This window comes from Pseudonaja textilis, chromosome Z, assembly GCF_049901715.1.
Source record: "Pseudonaja textilis isolate UNSWEBS1 chromosome Z, rPseTex1.2, whole genome shotgun sequence".
In the NCBI taxonomy this organism is placed as follows: domain Eukaryota; kingdom Metazoa; phylum Chordata; class Lepidosauria; order Squamata; family Elapidae; genus Pseudonaja; species Pseudonaja textilis.
In genome coordinates, this window is record NC_142008.1 from 81,967,434 (window position 1) to 81,989,996 (window position 22,563).

Below are 22,563 nucleotides of genomic sequence, written 5' to 3' on the forward strand. Positions count from 1 at the left end.
TTATGAATACACACATGCAGATAGATAGATGGATAGATGGATGGATGGATGGATGGGTGGATGGATGGATGGATGGACGGACAGATAGATAATTTTTCAGGGTATAAGGTACACTTTTCCCCTCCCCCCAAAAGTTGGTGGAAATGTCTGTCTTATACAGCAAATGTTGCTGAATCCCCACCCACCCACCCACCCACCCCACCCTTTCGCCTCTGCCTCCAGCAATTTGCCTCCTTGCAGCAAACAGCAAACTGCCTGGTCAGCTTCAACACAGCCTGATTAGCACAAACATCTGATTGTCAGTTGGATAGACCTCCCGATGATCAGTTGTTTGTCTGCAGGGATCAGTATCACCTATTGCTGCATCCACATACCCCATTTTTAGCCTCCGTATCCTATTTTTGGCCTCTGTGTGCCCCATTTTTCACCTGTTCTGACCCCCGCTGCCTGGAATGGGCTGAAAATGGGGCACATGGAGGCTGAAAACAGGATGCAGAGGCCAAAAAATGGTTTGTGGAGGCAGCAATAGGCAATGGTGATCATCAGGAGGCAGATCCAACTGACAATCAGCTGCTTGTGAAGCTGCCGAAGCTGACCAGGCTGTTTGCTGTTTGCTGCAAGGAGGCAAATTGCTGGGAGGCAGAGGCAGATTCTTTTTTTCCCCTCCCCAAAAGCTAGTTGCATTTTATACTTCAGAGCGTCTTATAGTCCAAATATATGGTAGATAGATATATCATAGGTATATGTATATGTATGTATGTGTGTTCACAGAAAAAAAATGATAATAAAAGTTATCTTATTTACAATTAAACCACTTTGATTCCATTGTAATAAATAAGACTTTAAAAAAAGTTAAGTATACATAAAATTGCAATTTAACTTAATCAAATCAAGAAATAAGCAAATATAAATCTATTAAAATTTAGACCCACTTAATTATAATATTTATGTAACTATGATTATAAATGTATTTACCCAATGTTTGGCATACGAGCAAAACTCTCCTGGAATTCATTTAAAGCAAGCATAGCAATATGAATCTGTAGAGGTGCCTATAAAAAGAACAAATATTGTACAGTACAAGTTTAAAAAATACAGTTTTCTAAAGGATAACTATATTATGTTGTTATACAACAAAAACAGTAACAAATCTTCTGGCAGTAAAGTTAAAATGATTTATTATGGCATAAGCTTTCATAGTTTAAAGCCCACTGAGCAAAATATGTACTGGTCTCTTTACTGTTAACAAATCTGACAAAATGGACACTAATCCTAATAAATCCTATTAATTTCTAGAACATGCTACAAAACTCATTTGTTTTTGTTCAATTTAATTTACAATAATATCTAGCTTAAGCTTTTTTCCAAATATCTGCCATAAATCTCTGTCAGAGATTTAAATAAGTTACTTTCACAAACATTTTTTCTTGTACGATTTAAGGTTTTTAAGAGGATAGTTAACTCAGCAAGCAGCATTCTGGCATTAATGTATATAACATTGCTTTTTCTATGTATGGATATGTGTGTGTACACACATATTTTTATGTATACATACAATTTATAGAGCCTCCTATCTTACAACAGTAAATCTGAACAGCATACAAAGTTGAAAGCCATTATAACTGTACAAACTCACAATGCCCTAATGAAACAATAACCCTCCAAACAAAACCACATCACCAGTAGAGCTTATCTAGCTGCCTGACCCCAAAAATTGGAGGAAAAGCCAGATGTTCAGAGCCTTATAAAAGGCAAGCAGGTCAGAACCACTTAGATCACTGGAGGGCGGGGGTGGGAGAGGCTGTTCCATGGAGCAAGTATAGCCTCAGAAGCCACAGAGATCATATGTTGATACAAAGTGTGGTATCATCAATAGGTTAATGATATCAAGATGTACATCTTTGCCTTAGAACAACCAAATGATGTGCAAAGCCTGGAGGTTGTGTCAGACTGGATGGGGAAAACAGGCTTGTCTCAACTCTAGCAAAACTGAATGGCTATGGGTTTTAAGGCTTCTTGATTCTGCAAAATAGTTTCATTCATTACCCTTATTGTCATCCCAGCATTTCAGACAAGAGCACCAGCTCCAAGCTCATCAAGCTGCCAACTTCCATTAAGTCACCTGACAACCTCGCCCCTCCAATCCTCTTGTATACTGTCACAATGGTTTTGTACCCTTCCAAATCTTGTTGCCACTGAATATCACAACTTTAGTTACTAGGTGTAATAAGTTTCCTCCATCTCAAATCAACAATACTCTAGAACAGCCATGAAATTGCCCTGCAGCCCACGACAGGATCAAGTTTGACATCCTTGCTTTAGAATCTAGACCAGAGCTGTCAAACTTGCGGCCTGCGGGCTGGATGCGTCACGCACTGGCTATGTCCACACCCAGTTTAGCAAAGGGAAAAAAAGTCACAATATGTCATGTGACGATGCAATGACAATGTGAGTTTGACACCCTTGATCTAGACCAGTGGTTCTCAACCTTCCTGATGCCGCGACCCTTTAATACAGTTCCTCATGTTGTGGTGACTCCCAATCATAAAATTATTTTTGTTGCTACTTTATAACTGTAATTTTGCTACTGTCTTGAATCATAATGTAAATAATATATAACAATAGCTTTAATAATGCAAAAGATGATACATGGCATAGTTCAGTCAATACAGTTCATTAACGTTTCCTATGTTTTACCATTCTCTGTGTTGTTTTTTTACATAGCTGTTACTATCACAAGGGGGCAGTATTCACATCAACCACAGCTGAATATAAAAAGACAGATCAGCATCCAGATTAAGTTCCCATGGTACAGATATTTTTTTTGCAGTAGTTGATGATTTTACATTTACCCATTTAATTATAATTCATGAAGTGTCCTCCAATACTGCTGCTTTCAACAGAGTAGCTACTTTCAACACAGCAGCTGCTTTCTACACAGCAGCTTTTTCTACACATGTGTGACTGGTCTGCATAAGTACATTATAATGCCAACCCTGTCACATACACCTGTATTTGTACGGGGTGTGTGTGATGGGGTTGGCGTGATGATGTCATCACGCTGGGTACTCGTATGTGGGTGTATCTGCATATGGGCGGACCCGCCTGGAGACGGATAGAGGAGCAGTGTCTCAGTTCCTAAGACCATTGAAAATATTTGTTTTCCAATGGTCTTAGGTGACCCCTGTGAAAGGTTTGTTCGAACCCCAAAGGGGTTGCGACCCATAGGTTGAGAACCGTTGATCTAGACCATCCAAATCTATGACCTCCATAATCACATATCCAGCCCCATCATCCTTACCATATGTACATATATGCACCTATAGGTGGATGACTAATATTAAATATTAATATTTAAATAAAGCCTGGAAACATGACTTTACCATCTGGTCTAGGGATTAAATAAAGGGCACGGAATCTACAGTATATAGTGACTATATTGTGACTATGCAAAATTATACTTTATGACCTTAATGGACTTATTGCTTTTAGTTTTTAAATGCTTTGTGTTTTTATATTTGTTTGTAATATGTTGTATTTTTTAACCTTACTTGCTGCCCAGAATCACATACATGAGATGTGTCACTATATAAATTTACCAAATTTACCAAACAAATGAATGAATGAAAAAGTCAACAGAATAAAGTCAAATATTTGTGAATTTATTTATTCTACACTGCTATGGTACTTGAAATGAATTAGTACTGATAGCACAGCTTATCTTCAATTGTTACTTATTATCCTGTTCATTTTGTTGTATATCATGATCTGTATTAAACTTCGTTTATGTCATCAGTAATGTTGAATGTTTTGCTGAAACTAAATATTTTAAAAAATATTATACATTTAATGGATTTATGTTGATCTTTCACTATTTTAAGTACTATTTTGGGGGAAAAAAGCATAGAAATAAAATTAATTTAATTCATGCATATTTAATAAATTATTTTTAAGCTCAATTATCTTTATATATTCCAAATAAACTAACCTCAGGTTTGCTGAAATCAGCAATAAGATAAGATGGATTACACAACTGCTTCTCCAATGGTTCCTAGGAGGAAAAAGGAATCTATATATAATTTCCAAAACAAAGAAATAATCACAGGCAAACTGAATTAAGATTGTCCATATTTTCCAAATGCATGCATTAATATTAGGAGAGTACAATAGCAGAAACTACCAAAAAAATGGAATGTGATTCCAAAGATAGTGGAAAAAATAAAAATGTTTAAATAGAGTTTCAAGAGGATAAAATCCCACCATTCTCCACAGAAAAATCACCAGCAAGAAGGTATAGTTGTTGAGCCAATCACAATGAGCATAATTTTTATATTGTTCCACAATATCAGTTCACAAGTATTGTACTATTGCTCCTACATCCAAGCAACAAAATTCTTTTAGGACAGGGGACCCCAACCCCCAGCCACAGACGGCATTAGTCTGCAGCCTACTAGGAACTGGAATTCGCAAGTGAATAAAGCCCTATCTGTGCACGTGCAGAATCCAGGCAGCACATGAAATCATGCTCCTCCCCAGTCTTCAGAAAAGCCACACTATACAGAACTGATCTTTGGCTCCCAAAAGATTGGGGGAAGCTATTTTAAGATATTAAGATGGGGGGAACTGAATGTTTGTATAAGAGGACTATTGCTGTTCTTGTTAGTTTATCTATGGTTTACTTTACTCAATTACTTTTTTCAACCCAACCGTATGGGCTAAGTTTACACAAAAGACTAAAAGTAAAGGCGCTATATATATATTTTTAAAAATCAATGTAATATATTCTAGATAAACCACATGAATCTTTGATATATATCCTCAGATTCCTGTGGGTTCCTATTCTTCCTAATTTCTTAGATACTTTGCCTTGAAATTGTTATTTTGTTCTATATCTGTTCTGTTCTGTTCTGCTCTACCCCACCCCACCCCACTCCATTCCATTTCATTCTATTCTATTCTATTCTTTCCTACTCTATTTCACAAATAGAGGTTCTTTGGTTACAATGCCAGGCTAAAACATGTTTAACTAGTTCAGAGTATTTGTTTATTCAGTGAATCAGTCCTTGCTTAGTAACCACAATTGGGACTGACAATTTGATTGCTAAATCTTGTGGTGCCTAAGTGGAAAATGACATGACCATCATGGGCTTATGATCCTACTTTCATTTGAATCATTAAATTAAATGTGGTTGCTAAACAAAAAATCATGTTGTGATTTATAGTTTTACTTCTGCCTTCTCTATTAACTGCTTCTCACAAGCCAGTTGCAAGCCCCACAAATGGTGATCACATGAACAAGAGATGCTACAATGGTTGAAAATTCACCCTGTGGTCGTAAACTACATGAGTGATGACCAGGTGAATGCAGGATGCTGCAATAATTGTAATGTAAGAATTGGTTGCAAAGTTATTTTTTTAAGCATCATAACTTCAAACAGTCACAAATGAGGCAGTCAGTAAGCAAGGACAACGTATATATTATTTAGATACAGCTGAAACTTTTAGATCAGAAAAACTCAGAATTCATTCTCTAATGAAACTTAATAAAAATATGTAACAATCATATTTCTGATCAAAAGGCATAAAAATAAAAATAAAAACTTAAAGTAGAAGGAAAAATCTATTTAAGACCAATAATTAGAAACAGGCACACAAACAATAAAATCCAGATCAAAACATTTAGGACAAACTACTACATGCCAAAAGGCAGCAGATCTCACTCCCTTGTGTAAAAGTCTTAATAAAGATTAGGAAGATTCTTAATTTGCTACAGGAAGCATTTATAACCTATTTTTAATGCCAAATAACTTGTTATGAAATAGTAAAGGGAACCAAACTTTTATACCTACCATGTATACAGTTTCTTCTTTGAATATTACCAAGTATGTATTCAAATTTGTACCAAGCTAGTATTCCTGGTTTTCTGCATATGTGTGTACTTTCTTCATATACAATACATTCCTCTTCCCTTTTCACAGAGCCAGTTTCTTTTAAATAAGTTATACACTCCAATACTGGCATTTCACTCATTAATTTTATCCAACCATAATATTTGCTAAATCATATTTGCCTGCCTCATTAAGATTTCTCATTCTTCCTAATTATTTCCCATACATTAATTCATCTCATTCAGGTCAATAAAATCTAGAAGAATAAATACACATACTGTTAATAGTTATCTTTAAAGTCACTTACAAAATGAAATACTTTAGGTATCTTTACTTGGACAGCTATACCACCATGTAAATAAGGTTCCATATCTGCAGTATTCCCAATGCTGAAGGAATAAGGTGATATCACTGAAAGAGAAAGAAATAAGTTGGGGGGGATTTTATCTTACTTATTTGATTATATCTCTATATCTCTATCTATCTATCTAAACGTGTGTGTGTGTGTGTGTGTGTGTGTTCCAGCAGAACTCTGGAACGCCTTGAACAATTTCAATCAAACTTGTAGACAGATGACTTACCTTCTGGAAACAAATACTGTGAGGGTCAGACACCCCTAACACCCCTCGGGGTGTGTGGGTACCTTAAATGGCTTCTACTGTACAGAACAGTGGACTTGCCATGGTAACAACTTCACAGTACTCCACAAGGAGGGGTCTCTATCAGCCCTTCAAAGAAACATCAGCTGATTGGCCAAGTGCAATCAAACGCTACAAAAATGAAACACCAGCATTGACAAGAAACTCCTGAGGAGAGGAATAGAACACTTGCGACACTGCATGAGAGACAGTACAACAGTGTGAGTCCCAATTACAGGATTTTCCAGTCTAATACAGGATTGGGATAAATAAATATGTGGGCAACACCGGGTTACCAGCTAGTCTTAAATAAAAGGAAACTGAAAATGTTTGTTTTGTATGGTTCTACACATCTAGTTTGACTATCACTGTTTTGAACTCAGTTCTGAACTAATCAATCCCTACAATGGTAAGTTAATTCTCTACCATACACAATTATATAAAAATAGAACAAAGTTCATTACAAAGTAATGAAATTCTATTCTATGATTATAGAAAGAACTATATAATAATCAGAATAATATAAGAATGAAAAAGTATTTAAATATATGCAGAACTCTCTGCTTTGGGAATGGAACATTTCAGAGAATCCTTCCACAGACTATGTTCTTCTAAGATAGTTGGCGGTTTCTCTGAAAATGAATAATATAAACCTAAAGTGGCCTGAAATGTTTGGGACATGGAATTCCACACAAAACTGGCCTGTTTATGCCAAATATTTAACTATTGGTCACCAACAAGCCTCTTGGTTGAAAAGGAAGAAGATATGTCTATCAAATTCATAAATAAAGTTGGTTGAGATTTTAACACAGAAGATAATTTCAAAATAACATTGATAGTTTAGAGAAGTGAGAACAGACAAGACTTTAAGGTTTTCTGGAAGGTCAAAAGTGGGAGTTACACAGATATCAGGAGGAACCTCATTCCAGAGAGCAGGTGCCACAGAAGAGAAGGCTTCCTAGGTTCCAAAAAATGACTCTTATCTGAAAGGATCCAGAGCATGCTAATCTTGTTGGCTCCTACTACATAACCAAGAGAGATAGGTGGTTCCTCAGTTCAACAAGAATAGAGCTGGAAGGGACCTTTGAGGTTTTCTAGACCAACCTGCTGCTCAAGCAGGAGATCCTATACCATTTCAGACAGGTAGCTGTCCAGTCAAAACAGCTATAAAACCTCCAGTAATGAAGTACCTATAACTTCTGAAGGCAAGCTATGCCATGGCTAATTCTCACTGTTAAAAAGTTTGTCCTTAATTCCAGGTTGCTCCTCTTTTTGATTAGTTTCCATACATTGGTTCTTGTCTTGCCTTCCGGAGCTGTGGAAAATAGATGGATTCCCCTCTTCTTTGTGGCAGCCCTTCAAATACTAGAATTCCTGCAACTGTTTTTCATGTTTTTGTCTCCAGATCCTTAATCATCTTAGTTGCTCTTCTTTGCACTTTTTCCAAAGTCTCAACATCTTTTTTGTAACGTGATAACCAAAAGTGGATACAATATTCCAGGTGTGTCTTATTAAGTATTTATAAAATGGTAGTAATACTTATTAAGTATTTATAAAATGGTACTAATGCTACTAATAGATTTTGATTCTATGCCTCTGTTTATACAATCAAAGATTGCATTAGTTTTTTTGGCTGCTGCCACACTGCTGACTCATGTTTAAGTGGTCGTCCTCTAGGATTCCAAGATCTCTCTCACAATTACTGTTTTTGAGTCAGCTTTTGCCTAATTTTGCTTGTACTTTTGAGGTTTTTTGCCTAAATGTAAAACCTTGCTTTTCTCCACATTAAATTTCATTTTGCTGGATAGGGCCCATTGTTCAAATCTGTCAAGATGTCTTTGGATTCTGAGTTTTTTTCTGGGATGTTGGCTATTCTATTCCCTCCTCTAAGTCATTTATGAAGATATTGAAGAATATTTGGCCTAAGATGGAACCTTATCATACCCCACTACTTCCCTCTATGTATATGTAGTACCATTAAAGGCTACTTGTTGAGTATGATTTGTCAACCTGTTACAAATCCATATGGTGGTGATGCTGTCTATCTCACATTTTTTTAGTTTACCAAGAAGTAGATTGTGGTCTACTTTGTTGAATGCCACAATGAAGTCTAAGATTACTATGTCCATAGCATTTCACTGGTCTATTTAGTCATCTTGTCAAAGAATGAAATAAGATTAGTTTGGCATGATCTGTTTTTAACAAATACATGCTGGCTTTTACTTTTAACTTTGTTTCTAGATTTTTACAGATCTGCTTTTTGACTAACTTTTCCAGTACCTTCCCAGGTATTGATGTTAGGCTGATTGGTCAGTGGGTCCTGGGTCGGATTTTTTTTTCACTTTTTTTAAAGATGGGCACTACCACATCAGCTCTTTTCCAATCCTCAGGTAGTTCCCTGGTGCTCCAGGATTTTTGAAAGATATGATACAATGGTTCAGAGATAACATCTGCCAGCTCCGCAGAATTTTTGGATATAATCCATCAGATCCTGGTGATTTATATCCATCAAGATCAGACAGATGTTCTCATATCATTTTCATACGTATTTTAATTTTTATTTCTAATCTGTCTTTTACAGTTATGGTTTTGGTAAGTTAGCTATAGTTTGTTTTTACATGAAAACTAATGCAAAAAGAATCAAGCAGCTTTTCTTTTTCTCTACTTCCACTTATTTCCATGCCATCTTCTCTCTTTAGTGGACCAACTCTTTCCTTGACTTTTTTCTCATTTTTTGTATGTTAAGAAACTTTTTAAAAAATTATCTTTGACTTTTGTTGCAAGTCTTTATTCATTCTGAACCTTTGCTTTCCTGATTTCATCTTTGCATATTTGGACTATCTGTTGATATTCTGCCTTAGTTATGCATCCCTTGTTCCATTTTTTTGTATCCTTTTTTTCTTTCAGTTAGATTTTTGTGCAACCATACTGGTTTCTTCTTGGATTACTTGGTTTTCTTTTTCAGTGGTATTGTGCTGGTTGGGCTTTTATGATCATATTTTTCAGTTTCCTATGCTTCTTGAGTTGTTTTCTCCTTTAGGATTTTCATCCATGGAATTTTTCTTAGGGTCTCTCCCAGTTTGTTAAAATCAGTTTTTTAAAAGTTTAAAATATTGGTTGGTCATATTCTATTGCTTGTATTTGCATTATATTGAATTCCAAAGTTCTGGCGACCAACTCCCTCTATCACTTCTCTGTTAATAAGAATTAGGACCGGTATAGCTTTTCCTCTAGTTCTCTCCTCTACCTTTTGGATGACAAAGTTATCCACTAAGTTGGTTGGGAATGTATTCAATCTCCCACTTGCTACATAAATCTAATACATTAAAATAAAGTAAGATATTGAAACAATTCTTACAAGTGGATTGTGTAAATTTGGTTGTACTGTCTATCCAAAACAATGCAGTAGCTACTTTTGCAGTTATTATTAATCTTTATTAATAAATTATAAAATGGATACGAAATGCATTAAATATATTCAGGAACCTTTAGGAAAGTAGAACAACCAAGCATCTAGAATCCTTTTGTAAGAATTAACTTATTAATCATTTTTCCCATGATAGTAATGTATTGTCCCACTATTTCAAATTTCTCCCAGAACAGACATTTTGTATATAATTTTTCTTGCTATAAACTTAATTTATAAAAATATGTTTTTACTATTGCTGCACAGTTTGAAAAAAAAAATTGGCTTACCACTTATCTGGTGGGTGGATCCATTTAAAGATGTCATTCCATTAATTTCCCGGAAAGTTACAAACTGTCCAGTTTCAAGTTTATGAGGATTATTATCAAGGCAGGTGACAATACCACAAATCGCCTGAAATTGGAACCCACCAAATATCAAGGATAAGTAAGATTGCAGTAAAAATTCAAACATCATTCTTATTCTTGACTTGATTCCTGATAAATACATGGACAAGCAATTTTCTTGGTAAGATTGGTAAGATTTTCGGAAGTTTGTCAATATTTTCAACTGGAATATTTTTTTAACCTCCAAATATAAGGCTGAGAGAGATAACTAACTAGCTTCCACATCTAAGGTAAAAATATTACCTGCTCTTAATCTTATTCTAAATTTATTTAATACTTCCAAGATATTCCAGCAAACTCGCATGGCCACACATTCTCCTTCACGATCACCTTCCTAACTTCTTTCTGCAAAGGCACGCACACATATGGGCACATACTCTCTCTCCAGAAAACTCACACTGCCATATGGCCCTCTTTCACACTCCCTTTGTTCCTGCAATCACATACACAGATATAGCCACACACTCCCCCTCATGTGGCCACACAATCCCTCTTCCCCACACTTTTTCCTCCCAACATTCCTTCTTTCTTTCTATAAATGCATACATAAATGTGGCACACATTCCCTCTCAAAGAAAAATTGTGCAGCCACGCCATCCATCCCTCTTTCTCCAGTGAATGCACATAGTTAGCAAACTTTTCCCTGTTGCTGGAAGAAAGAAGGAGTGTTTGGCCATTTGAGTTTGTTGAAAGAGGGAGTGTGAGGAAGTATATGTGTATGTGTTTGCAGGAACAAAGGAGGAGTGGAAGAGGTAGTATGGAAAAGGAACAGTGTAACCATACGAGCTTTCTGGAAGAGGGAGTGTTACTGCGTGCATGTATTTGCCAGAAGAAAGAGTATGAAAGAAGGATTGTAACTTCAAAAGTTTGCTGGAAGAGGAGGTGTAGAAGAGGGATTGTGTGGAAGGGGGAATGTATAGCAGTGCGAGTTTGCTGGAAGAGGGAGTATGTGGCCATGTATGTGTTTGCAGGTAGAAAGAGGGAAAGTAGAGCAAGAGAAAATCTTGCGAAAACAGACTGTTGTTTTTGAAAAATATTTAAACAAAACCCTTCACTTTATAGATCAATTATTTTCCAAAGATGTTATAAAAAATTGCAAGTGATTGGAAGAAAGATGAGTAATTCGGAGATGTAATTATGTTTAGAAAGTGACCAAACCAGTGATGTAATTTCACAAGTAGCTGACTATGCAAAGGACTTAACTGCAATCTTGGAATACAAATCTGACAGCAATCTTTATTGTGATAGTAGCTTAAATATAAACCTCCCAGCTGCAATTTCAAGCAAATTTACAACTTTCAGGAGGACAAATTTGGAAGTTTTTCTTTATGGACATTAACAAGGTTGAAAATTTCTTGAAAAGTTTTTTCTCTTAAAGAATCAAATAAAGCATAGTGAGTTTTGTTAATGTAAATGATAATAGTTTGTAAAAATTAGTAAACACAAACAGAAATATATATTATTTTCCACAGCAAAAAAGTAGACATGCTTGAACTGATTACTTTAATCAAAGGAAAAAATGTATGTAATTTTGTTTCATTTGTTTCATTCATTGCTTCTAGGTTTTGTGCTTGTGATGGAAAAATGAAACTTTGGTTTTGCTGATTAGATATGTTCATTGTTACAGAAATGGCTAGTATATATCATTGTGTAAAAATAAAAATGAGGCAATAATAGCAATAATGTTATTATCTATTACAGTGCTAAAGAGTCGAAAGTCACCCCTTTTATTTCTTTTTCTCCTTCTGCCCCACATTTTCCCCCTCCCCTTGTTTTACATTATTTTAATTTTCCTTTATTATTACGAAAAAAAACCAGAATATTTTATATTCTGATAAATTATTAATATTTTGATATATTAAGAAAAGAAATCATCAGACGTTTTAGGCATAACATCACATGACTGTGATTTGTAATTTCCTGCCAGCTTACCCACTGACTTTGCTTGTCAAAAGCCAAGTGTGGTTGTTAATCATAAAGAGGTCAACTCGCAATTGTATTTATAACTGCTGTAAAATCAGAAGCTACTTCTTTTTTTAATGATTTTTCTACTTTTTTCTTATGCATTTTTTGTTTCCTGCACTTTTATGTCTTTTTCTTTCTTTTCTTTATCTTATTTTGTTAGTTTGTAATATTTATTTCCTTTTTTAAAGTATTTAATAAAATTATGTTTTAAAAAAGGAAGCTGGCTGTGAACACTGTAAATGGCAATCATATATGACTATAGAATTCTGTGACATTTTAAAATATGTGTCAGTTGTCAAGCACCCAGATCATGATTACATGACTGTAAAGACATTGCAAAGGCTGTAATTTTGAAGACCATTGTAAGTGTCATTTTTCAGCACCTATGGAACTTCAACATCATTTAATAAATGATCGGTAAGCAAGGACTACCTGTATTATAATTTTATTTTTATTCCAAGGACATATTTTGTGAAGATAACTTTGATCATCCTCTAGAATATAAAAAAAGATATTTCCTATACAAATGAAAAAAATATAATTCAAATTAGTTAACTAAATTATCCACTAACTGTATCACTACACCCGAGAAATTAATCTTTAGTGAAGCATAATGAATGTCCAAGCAGAATGGTTTGTCAAGTAGCAACCATTTTACAATATTCAAGGATACCGAACTATAATGAATAGTTAATGTCTGAAATTATCTTAAAATTCTTAATACAAAAATTTATTTTTTCAACTATATAGTATGAAGAAAATTAAATAATATAAAATGGTATACCAAAAAAACTATCATTAGGTGCTGTTTATCTCTGCCCATCTAATTATGGCTAAGGATCTCTTGAGCAGGAACTAGGGCATTTTTAAGTAGTGGATGCTATTGAATTTATCTTTATCTTCCCCACATCTAATCTTGATGAACAATACCACTACTAAAAGCACAGTTCCCATAAAAGACAATTTTGATATACTATCCATAACTGCATAGCATAAAATATTATCATCTGTATAATACTGCTATATACTTTCTCTATTTATGAATTTAATTTTTTAAGTTAAACCACTTAAAAGAATCTATTACATATACAAAATAATCAATATTTAAAACATTATCACCTGAGATATATTTGAAATGAAGATTTCTTTTGGTTCCTCTCCTGTGGTATCAAGGACTTCAAATTCGTCACCAAAGTCACAAAACAGACGTGCCCATATTCCATATACGTCTGCACTTATAAACTGCAAGAACAACCCAAAATAATGACAGTTAGATTTCACAATTCTTGCATTAAATATTTCATCTTGCTATTCCTGATGAAGGAAGAAAATGCTAACATTTTAATACAGATTTATAATTGGCCTATACTGAGTTTTTCAGAATTTGAACAGAATAATAGATATTTATCCAATCTCTTTAGATCTCTGGCCAAGTTGAATAGGAATGTAAATTTGTGAATTTGTGAATTTAAAGGACTTCAACAAACAAATAAACAGAAAAATAATAAAAGCTGTTAATACTACTAACTTTTAAAAAGGCAAGCTTATAACTTTTAAAAAGGCAAGCCTAACTAACTACAGATAGCTGCTTTTTCCACAAGAGACTGCAGATGACAACTTTAGCTTTAATTTACTTAATATCAGAGAAGTCACAACCAGATGTTTAGAAGAAGGAAAACAAATCCTTCTTGAGTACTCAAATAAAAATGATTATCAATAGCAATCAAAAGTTATGTTAGGGATAATAGCATTCAAATATGAAATGTATAAAATTAAAAATTAATTTTAAACATTAAAATTATAAAAAATATAATTGAAAAATATTTCATAAAATCTACTTTGAGGATGCAGATATTTGAAGATTGATAACTTCCAAGATTTGGATCTTTTAAAAAATGTGAGTGAATACCAAGTGAGTCACTAATAGCATTTGCACAGACCAGAGGATTTTTGGAGAGAGAAAAGTTGTTCACACTGTGAGCTACAGAGATCTGTGCCTTTGTCCAATAGATCAGATTAGTGGCCCACAAGCCTAACCTAGTGCAAATCTTACAGCCAACAATTTAAAGCATGAAGTCTATAAATGAATATATATTTGTATCTACACATGAAGAATAATAAAAATGATGGAGAAAGAGGCTAGCATTATGGTGAACTGCAAGGTGTGTGTTATGTTTTTATTCCTGCCCATGGACATTTCAAATAATATCTGTATGAAGTGCAAACTGGTTACAGTCCCCTCACATCCTGGACATAAATTGTTTCAACTCCTACCCTCAAAACGACACTATAGAGCATTCCACACCATAACAAATAGACACAAGAACAGTTTTTTCCTGAACGCCATCACTCTGCTAAACAGATAATTCCCTCAACACTGTCAAACTATTTACTATTTACTATTTTACTGCATTACTATTACTATTAATCTTCTCATCATTCCTATCACCCATCTCCTCCCACTTATGACAGTATGACTATAACTTTATTGCTTGTATCCTTATGATTTGTTTCCTAGCATGATTTGCTGTTTTCTGCAAGGAGAAAAATTGCTGGGAGGCAAGAGGCAGATTTTGTTTTCTTGTTTTCCTCCCCAAACGCTAGGTGCATCTTATACTTCGGAGCGTCTTATACTCTGATAAATACGGTGTGTGTTTGTGTGTGGGTGTGTGTACACTTGGACTCCATTTGCTAATCCCAAGGAATGTCTTTAAAATTCCCTTTATTTATTTCTAGCAACTTGAATATACTAAATTATAAAACAGAGAAGTTGGAAAAGTTGGATTAAAGGCTGAATTAATTTAAATGATTTAAAAGTTATCCCATGTGGATTTGGCATATCATGGTCCAAGAGCAAGCTAGCCTATCTACAACATTTAGCACTGCTAATATGGAAATAATTTGCTCTATTAGTGGTTCAGAATGGTATAAAACAGGTAAAAAGTCAAAGCAGATTACAAAATTATTTTAGAAGAGATTGCACTGAAAAATGTTTAGTAAATGTATTTTATTATTTAGAATTACCTTAATAGGTGGATGCTGTGTATGGCAAAAAGCATTAATTTTCTTCTGCAGTGACATATTCATCTCAGTTAATATGACACACTTTAAAAAAAATAGTCCAAACATAAATCTCAGATTAACACAAAGTTGATTATAACCTGTAACTTATAGATCAACAAATTTATCATATAATCCAGTTTCCTTTATCTACACCAAATAAAGATTTCTAACATTCAATTACTGTAATATGAATAAATATTTATGATGTAAAAATCTAACTCCTCAGCTAGATATGTCAGAAATACATTAATATACTTTTCACTTCTGCAATGAACTATTCTCTCTTTATTTTAATAATTCATCTTATATAATTCATCAATAATTCATCATTTCTTGGACTTGTGCCACTACCAGTTTTTACTGATCCTATGCTGTAATGGGGTTCTTACCAATTAAAATGCCTAAAAATGCCATACTTACTAAAAAAAATCTGTAACAGAGAGCTAGAGACTGAGGCTCTTCTGACTGAAACTGGTTCTATTCATCTCATGTCAGGAGACTAAACAGCTTTTTCAATAATTCTGAGCTCTTTCCATAGCATTTGTTATATTAAAAACAACCTAATTTTTGTGCATATGGTATTTATAACACAATCATAACCATTAAGATTGACTATGGAAAGGTTCTAAGACTATTTTAAAAAGTTGATCCTAAACAATGCTTTAAAAAAGCCAATGCACAGGGAAGCCACACATAACTTAATATAAGCCTACAGAATATCTAAGATCCAGCAGTAAAGCATATAGGAAAAATACTAAACTAAAGACCAGCAGGCTCCAGCTAAGGATAATCAGGAAATCTGGTGATGTAACTATATGCATATTAAGTTAGATATAAATGAAAATTGCTAAACTAAGCAGAATCCAGAAGGATTTATAGCAATCAAAGATTATTTCAGGAAGACAATTGAAACATTAGAATATCAAAATACAAATTATATCCTTTAATGCTTATGTTATTTGATTCAAGTACGTGTGTGCAATTTCTGCATCATGACATAATAGCACAAGTTTCATCATGTTATCCTTCCTGATGGAACTTATGGCAGAATCAATAAATCTACATAAACATATACAAGCGTACACCAACACATACCTATAATCATTTATATTCAATCAGGCATTTAAAAAAGATCCTTCTGAGGACATAGTATCAGTCATATTTAAGATACATCAGAATGTAGTTTTAAATGTTTTTTTTTTCAAAATACACATTACAATGCACACACTGTCCACTCATGGTAGTGTGGCAAGACTCACAATCTCTACATTCGCATTAGACAGGTAAAGCAAATCATTTCCAAATCCTTTGCACATAATGCTGTGATGAGAAAAGGAGGAAGTCACCTTCCATTCGTACACAGAATTTGAATACTCAGAAATAATAGTTCTCCCTCTTCTTTTTATTACTTTTAAAAGAACTTTAAAGAAATACCTACCCTCCTTTTCCTTCTTAACCCAACTTCTCAAGTGTTTGAAAAACTGAGAAAAGGTTAGGTTTTCACTGTCTAAGCTTTTTCTTAAAAGCAGCAAAAGGAATCACCAGAGTTTTAAATGCTTTCAATTTACAGAAATATTTCATTGCTGTTTTCAATATGTACAAAGCAGGAGTTTGGGGCAGGAGTGGATATTATAGGCATCAAAGCTAATTAAATGGAAAATATTTCAAAAAGATACCACATACCTGATATTGTTTCAGAAAAGAAATATCGGTGATTTCATTTAATGGATCAGTTGATGACATCACTTGAACATAAGGATTCAGCTCTGCAATGTGATGCTGTGCTGCTTCAGCTCTGAAGTGCATGTAATAATTATATTATTAATAGGTGTGACATATAGGTTCTACCCTGCCTTCCGATGCATCTACCTGATCACAGTTACAATCCAGTTTTCAAGTTTAGCTCTATAGACATATTTGCAACAAATAATTATAACACCTGTTCTCATATATAATCCAGTCCATTAATATTTTCAACAAGGACAAAAACCCAACTAGCATTCATTCACATTACAAAAACCTTCCTAATTGAAGCAATTAGTTATTTAGAATATTACATTAATAAAGAGTAAATTTCAGAAATATATAATTTGATTAAATTACACCTGAACAAATATTATCAGGACTTTCTGGTTGGTTACTTGTTTTATTTTACCTAAATTTGAATTAGCAAGGTGAAATTATACTTATCTTTTAAAGAATCAATTACACTATGTGTTTTAATTATCATTTACAGAAAATGTTTTTAATATTCATTTTACCACATTACCCTCTAAACTGTTTCCAATAAGAGTAAGAGGGAAGTGTTTTGGATCTGGCGGTATCCTTTTATTTCCTGTACCCATCAACAAGACTTTAACACTACTTTTCATGGACTCAAACAGTACCTATAATATCTGTTCTGTAACTGATCTATTTTTCAATTAACACCTGGAAAAGAAGTAGCTCTTCCTGTTTTCCAGAACTTGTTTGCCAAGCACAAGCTGTTAAGTCTCAGTTTTTGACCTTAATAATTGTTACTTTCAATGTACCTCACATCTCGCTGCTGGAAACTTCACAAGGCAAATAACCTGTGCTATGGAGTGGCTTTCTTCGTGGATTTGCATTATCAATCTGTCTTCTTTTCCTATTCTTCAAGGGTAAAATCTAAGCAAATAATGTTCCATTTCATTTCTGGTAAACCAGGGGTCTCCCATCTGTGGGCCACAGTGCACTACTGGGCTGTGGCTTATTGACCATCAAGCTGCAGGTGTTTGCAGCCCCACTATCTACGAGCAACCACAATGCGCCACGATTATCTGACCCACAAACATTAAAACCAGCAATAAGATTCCGGGGGCGTAATTCAGCCCAAAAGAGAGGATAGTTCTTTTAGGAGCAATGACAATTACAACAAGCCAGTTCTGAATCAGAATACAGAACATCTTGGAAATTCCTCTCAAAATAGCTCCTGCATGGTAACTGCTTCTTTTTTCTCTTAATCTGCTGATTTTACTGCCAAAGTTGGTTCTATGGCAATGCTACTCCCTGGTTTTGAATGAGAACATTTAGGAATAACCCAAGATGACTTCTGGACAATCATGGACCCTCTGGAAATGATCAAAACGTCAGGGGCCTATACACCTTCCTGTCAGCACTTTAATCTTCTGAGCATGCCTGAGTATTAAGTTTCACTTTTTGGATTTATGGCTTCATTTTGATTTTTTCTGCTTCAAAAGTTGATTAGCAGTTGAATGCTGATTTATTTTAACACCTTGTTGGATTCCGGTTGCTTTTTCTTTCTCTGTGATATACAGTATGTTATTCTGGATAACCTCTGTTTCCTCCCTCACTGTGTGGCATTATTCGGGGAGAGGGGTTGTTGAAGAGGTTTTTACACTCCCATCATTGGATTTCTATATCTTTTGAATTTACAAAATATCTGGGGATTATTTCTATAGAATCTTTCTTATAATTTTGGATTGAAATATAGAGGAAAACATATTTTCTTTGTTCTTTGTTCTCTGATCAAGTTTTACATATTAAAATGACTGAACAATGGCTGAAAGGAGAATGAGAGAATATGCAGCTTCTAACCGTATTTCTCTTTAAAAATTTTGATTTTGCAAAATAAGTTAGGGCATTAAACTTTGATTAAAGATGCACAAAGGACTTTGACCCAGTTCCAGACCAAAGAGACAATCTCAAGGCTGGAGAACTAATGAAGTGGATTTAATCTGTTGTACCAAAGTTTAAGTCTGCATATTCTTACAATATCAGAAATCTGACTTTTTGAAAGGGAAAGTGACAAATTCCTTTCTTCTATGAACACCGAGGGAAACTGGTAGGTTTATTATAATTAACTGTATTTGGGTTTTGATCAGAAGGTAGATTTATTCTGGAGACTGAATCTATTACATTTAATTAAGCAACAATTGATAAGAAATGGAATTAAGAAGCAAATGTGGACATTTGATCCAGGACAAATTATTTATAGCTTTTGGGATGATTTGGGATAGATCAGATGCCATGGTAAACTTTCTATAAGTGGATTACAATAAGAGTTCGTAACACAGTTTTAAAACTTTAATTTTGTTTTGTTTTAGTATTCTTCTTGTGAACTATTTTGTCACTAATATAGAAGACAAGTCACTAATTTCCTGCCTTGAACAATATAAACACACACACACACACACACACACACACACACATACACACACACACACGTTCTTCACAAACCTTTTCTGCAGCAAGGGTTTCCTGAAGGTCTCTGCAATCCAGACCTCTATTATCGGCTGCAAGGCTCAGGAAAATCTTGTCAGCCTTGCCAACTACAGAAGAAATGGGCTGGCAAGACAAGTGCTGGGGTGTGCGGGGCCTGGCTGCAACTGTCCGAAGGTAAGTAGTAGGGCAGCTCCACCCCCCCATCCCCACCCTATCTGAATTTTTATCCATGCATCCTGGAGTGGGCAGGGTCTTAATTAGGGCTTATTTTGGGAAATAGGGCTTATATTGGGCGCACATGTAAAAATCTAGGACTTACTTTCAGGGTAGCAGGGCATATTTTGGGGGAAACACGGTATTTATATAATCATTCATAGATATAGATATAGATATAGGTATAGGTATAGATATAGATATATAGATGTATAGATATATAGATATAGATATTATGTGTGTGTGTGTGTGTATAAAATCCATCTATCTATCTATCAATCGATTGATCGATCGATAGATAGATAGATAGACAGATAAGATAATACAGGACATCTCTTTTTCTAAACTTTGATTCTGATATAATTTATTTTAATGGAATCTTTAATGTATAAATTTATGAATATTTTTCACAGCAAAGAAAATTGGCTATAAATTGGTTACCATAAATTACTATTCAAATATTAGTAAACACTACACACTAGATATTACTATTTAGAAAACAAATTGCTATAACTGCATCCTGAAAACCAATATAGCGTATAATTTTACCCACAATTTGGAAATATGATCTCATTGATATTCTTCGGTAGAAATAAAAATATACCGTATTTCCCCATGTATAAGCCACCCCTTTTTTCCAAAATTTTCAAGCCCAAAAAGTAGGGGGGTGGCATATACAAAGCAGGTACACTTTTTATACATGAAAAATGCATAAAATAATAAAGTAGGAATAAACTGGTTTTCCAGCAGTATGCTATACTTTTTGTAAAAATTGTAAGTGATGATTGGCCTGAATCGGCCTGAATGCTTCGTTCCTACCGTACTCTCGCCCGATGCGTAGATTGCAAGCGTCGCCCGCACCGCTCGACGTCATGACCGAAGCTGTAGATCTAGACGTCGCGGACGACTTTCGCCTGAAGCTTTTTCGTCTGTCGCCGCCCGTGCACGGACGCCGCCCGGCTTGGCGGCGACCGTCCAGTCGACCTGCCGGCGATCGCGGGGCAGACGGTGTTGCAGCACCGCTCGTTTTTTTTCATGCGACTTGCAAGATTGTACACAGTATTCATTACTGTGTTATTTTGAAATTCTAAAATGGCTGAAAAATGAAGAGACAAGCCTACACTGCAAGCTTTAAGTTAAAAGTCATTAAGTTTGCCAAAGAATTTGGTAATCATGCAGCTGAGCGGAATTTGGACCTCCACCAGATCGGAGGGCAATCATCAGATGGAGAAATCAGGAAGAGAAACTTGAAAAATGCCAAGGATGCAAAAGGCATGTCGTGGAAAGTCTGCCAAGTGGCCACATTTGGAGAAGGAATTGAAGACATGGATAGTTGAGCAATGTCAACATGGTGTAGTTATTACAACCAAGATGATTTTGCAAGAAGCCAAAAGAATAGCAAGAGAAAAAGAAGTTGAAAACTTTACTGGTTCAGCAAATTGGTGTTATCGCTTCATGAAGAGAGAGAAGCTGTCAATGAGGACTCGCACCAGACTTGCTCAAAGAATGCCTGAAGATTATGAAGCAAAAATAGTGGAGTTTCATAAGTTCATCATCAACCTTAGAAAGCACTGGAATTACGATGTTTCTCAAATTTATAATATGGATGAAACTCCAGTCACATTTGACTGTCCAAGCAACAGAACAGTCGATCTGAAAGGTGCCAAGACAGTTTCCATAAAGACAACTGGAAATGAGAAGAACAGATACACTGTCGTCTTGGGTTGTGCTGCTGATGGAACCAAGCTAAATCCAATGTTGATTTTTAAGAGGAAGACTTTCCCTAAAGAAAAATTCACAACGGAATACTTCTTCACATGCATGAGAAAGGCTGGATGGATACTGATGGTATGCAAATTTGGTTCAAGAAGATATTTGGATGCCGACCAGGAGCTCTGCTTAAGAAACCGGCTTTGCTTGTCTTCGATTCCTTCAGGGGACACTTGACTGAGGATGTTAAGAAGATTGCCGAGACTATGAAAACCCAACTTGCGGTTATTCCAGGCGGCCTGACTTGTCAGCTTCAGCCCCTTGATGTTTCCATTAATAAAGCTTTTAAGGTGGCACTACGAGAAGAATGGAACCACTACATGACGACGACAGCAGGAGACAATCTTACCAAAACTGGTTGACTGAAGAAACCATCAATTGGAGAAGAAGGCTTGGGACAGTGTGAAGATCGAGATCATTGTTAAAAAATGTGGAATATCTAATTCTCTTGATGGTTCAGAAGATCATTTGATATATGAAGATGACGATGAAGATGACACAGAGGAAGAAGAAATGTTAGCTAAATTAGATGCCAATAATATTGAAGAAGACGTGGAATGTGATGGAGCAGATAGTGATGATGAGTGTATGAGTGATTATTATGAATCTTGAATTTTGTTTCTTTGTAAATTTTCTTTCTTCATAACTTGTTTCTCTAATAAAATATTTTTTTCAAAACTTCACAGTCCAAAAATTGGGGGGGTGGCTTATACAAAGGGGGTGCTTATACATGGAGAAATACGGTAGCTTGGATAGAGCTCATACAAGGATTGCAATAATTTTGAAGATTGGACCATGAAGTGAATTTTTAAACACAATGGTAAAATCTGTCAATATAGATAACATACATTTATTTGCTCACAATATTTTAAACATTGTACAGACCTGTTCCTTACATTTAGAACATCATCTTCACAAGCAAAGAAATTTGTTCCTAAATCCCATGTCTTGCATTGTTTGGTATCATGGATAGTGAGAGCCTTAAAATAATATAAGAAGAAAGTAATAAA

General features: G+C 34.8%; 1 protein-coding gene across 2 annotated transcripts in view; it reads right to left on the minus strand.

Annotated features, from left to right (window-relative positions):
• UBA6 (ubiquitin like modifier activating enzyme 6) overlaps window positions 1–22,563 on the minus strand; it is an 85,384-nt gene that overhangs the window by 37,561 nt on the left and 25,260 nt on the right. The window contains exons 5-12 of one of the 2 annotated variants that reach the window (XM_026719590.2): window positions 22,439–22,533; window positions 17,051–17,162; window positions 15,329–15,409; window positions 13,424–13,546; window positions 10,223–10,346; window positions 6,196–6,299; window positions 3,989–4,051; window positions 976–1,052 (exon numbers count right to left, since the gene is read on the minus strand). In XM_026719590.2, coding sequence (XP_026575375.1) covers window positions 976–1,052; window positions 3,989–4,051; window positions 6,196–6,299; window positions 10,223–10,346; window positions 13,424–13,546; window positions 15,329–15,409; window positions 17,051–17,162; window positions 22,439–22,533 — 779 coding nt within the window. Of the gene's footprint in view, window positions 1–975; window positions 1,053–3,988; window positions 4,052–6,195; window positions 6,300–10,222; window positions 10,347–13,423; window positions 13,547–15,328; window positions 15,410–17,050; window positions 17,163–22,438; window positions 22,534–22,563 lie in introns of those variants that run through there. The other variant, XM_087916462.1, reaches the window with a different exon arrangement.